A 1,815-nucleotide genomic window follows, 5' to 3' on the forward strand; every position below is an offset into this window, starting at 1 on the left:
TGTGTCATGTGGAGGAAATAAGACATTTCCCTACCACCTAGAATGCTCCAACATTCGTGTTATTTTGGGTCTGTATTTTTTTTTAAAGAACATAGAGTATGGTAGATTACGGGCAAGTGCTACCACTCCTGGATTCAGTGGCCAGCACGGCGTGCCCAGGTTTCCAGGGCCAGCATAGCATGTGGTACTGGGGATCAAACCCAGGCCCTTTCTTGCACTTGCCAGGCAGGCACTTAAGACCACTGAGCCATCTCCCCATTCCCTGTGAGTAAATCTTGTGAAGATGCTCCTGGTTTCTCTGAAAACAGTGATGGCCTGAACATCAGTGTGTTGGCCCCTCAAACACCTTTGTGGATCTTCTCAAGGGTAACCCTCGCACTGTGCCGGGGTTTGTGTGGCTTTTCTGCTGTTGGCACTTGATGAAGTGTTCCTGGATGGCCTTCTTAGTGGTCTCTTCCCACCCAGTCCCCAAACACGTTTTCTTAAAGATAGTCCGTTTAGTCAATCTATGAAGTAAGGTAGCCTCTCTCGGTTTTCCTTGTGTCACCCTGGTTGTTGGTGGACTGGTGTCTTGTATTCTGTTAGGGATACTAGGTTATTACCACGCACGCTTTTCCTGTGCACTTCTCCTTCCCATCCTTTGCTTATTTTCCTCACCGGGTTAGTGATCATTTTGCTACTGATTCATGTTGCAGTTCTGTATGGGGCCATCTTCTGATCCTTGGCTGGATTTCCCAAGGCAGCCTTGACCGCGGGCTTTAGATCCTGCCCAGCCCTCTGGTGTGAGCTCACTTGGGTTGACAGTTCTGCCCTCAAGGGACACAGGAGCATCTCCCAGGAGGACAAGGGTCCTGGGAACAGCAAGCCGCACTAGGTGGGACAGACACCACAGCCAGAGGGCCTGCAGGCTGGTCCCAAGCCTTCTCTTTTCTCGCAGTGTCAGTGTTTGTTTGTTTTTTTTTTTTTTTTTTTACCCCCATCTTTGTGTTTTTTTCCTTAGGCCGAAGACTGAGAGGAAAAGCCTTCTATTTCGTCAACGGCAAAGTGTTCTGTGAGGAGGACTTCCTGGTGAGTGTGTGACCGTCGGGTCTGCAGGGCCAGGGCACTGGGCAGCTCCCAGGTCCGAACCCGCACCACAGTGCCCCGGCCTCAGCTGCGCGCAGGCTTCCCGGCTTCCCGGCCAGGGCGGGCTGAGCCCCATCGTGTTCCTCTCCAGGCCTGACCCCCACGGGCTGAGCCCCCATCGGTGTCCTGGGAGGAGGTAGCTCATCAAAGCCGTCCTGGCATCGGGCTCACAAGGGTGCGGCGCCCCACCTTCCTGTGCTGGGAAGAGGGCCATCCTGGATGCCCGCTGGGCCTCTGTGGTCAGGTGCCCACCTAGGGCCGAAGACACGGCTCATCGGAGAAACACAAGGCTCTGCTTGGCCAGCTTTGGCCAGGTCCGCCCAGCTAAGCCACCAGCGCCTCGTCTGGAGCACGCTGGGAGGCGCGGAGTTGCTAGCGCTCCCGCTCCCTGTCCAGCCGTTCCGTCGTGTCTGTGATTCCTGCGCTTTTACTCTTCGGCAGGTGTCGTTCTGCCTGCTCTTCCGTCTCGCCCTCTCCTCCTCCCCCTTCATCGTCTCCCTCTTTTTTCGCAGTGGGGTTTGAATCCAGGGTCTACCCTGAACTACAGCCTCAGCTCCCCTCTTTCCTTGTTTAATTTGAGAAAAAGTCTCAGTGGGGCTCAAAAGTCAAACTTGTGAGCCTCTGGCCTCAGCCTGCCAGAGTGATAACAGGTGTGTGCCATGGTGCCCAGTTTCCAATATGCTTTTAAGA

General features: G+C 54.5%; 1 protein-coding gene across 3 annotated transcripts in view; it reads left to right on the forward strand.

Moving 5' to 3' along the window:
- Limd1 (LIM domains containing 1) overlaps positions 1 to 1,815 on the forward strand; it is a 58,970-nt gene that overhangs the window by 46,871 nt on the left and 10,284 nt on the right. For all 3 annotated transcript variants that reach the window (XR_002817980.1, XM_004640672.2, XM_023700683.1), the window contains one exon: positions 1,001 to 1,068. Coding sequence is in view for 2 of the 3 variants with exons in the window: in XM_004640672.2 (XP_004640729.1) it covers positions 1,001 to 1,068 (68 nt within the window). In the remaining variant the exon portion in view is untranslated. The remainder of the gene's footprint in view (positions 1 to 1,000; positions 1,069 to 1,815) is intronic.

Source organism: Octodon degus, unplaced genomic scaffold, assembly GCF_000260255.1.
Source record: "Octodon degus isolate 3935 unplaced genomic scaffold, OctDeg1.0 scaffold00126, whole genome shotgun sequence".
In the NCBI taxonomy this organism is placed as follows: Eukaryota; Metazoa; Chordata; class Mammalia; order Rodentia; family Octodontidae; genus Octodon; species Octodon degus.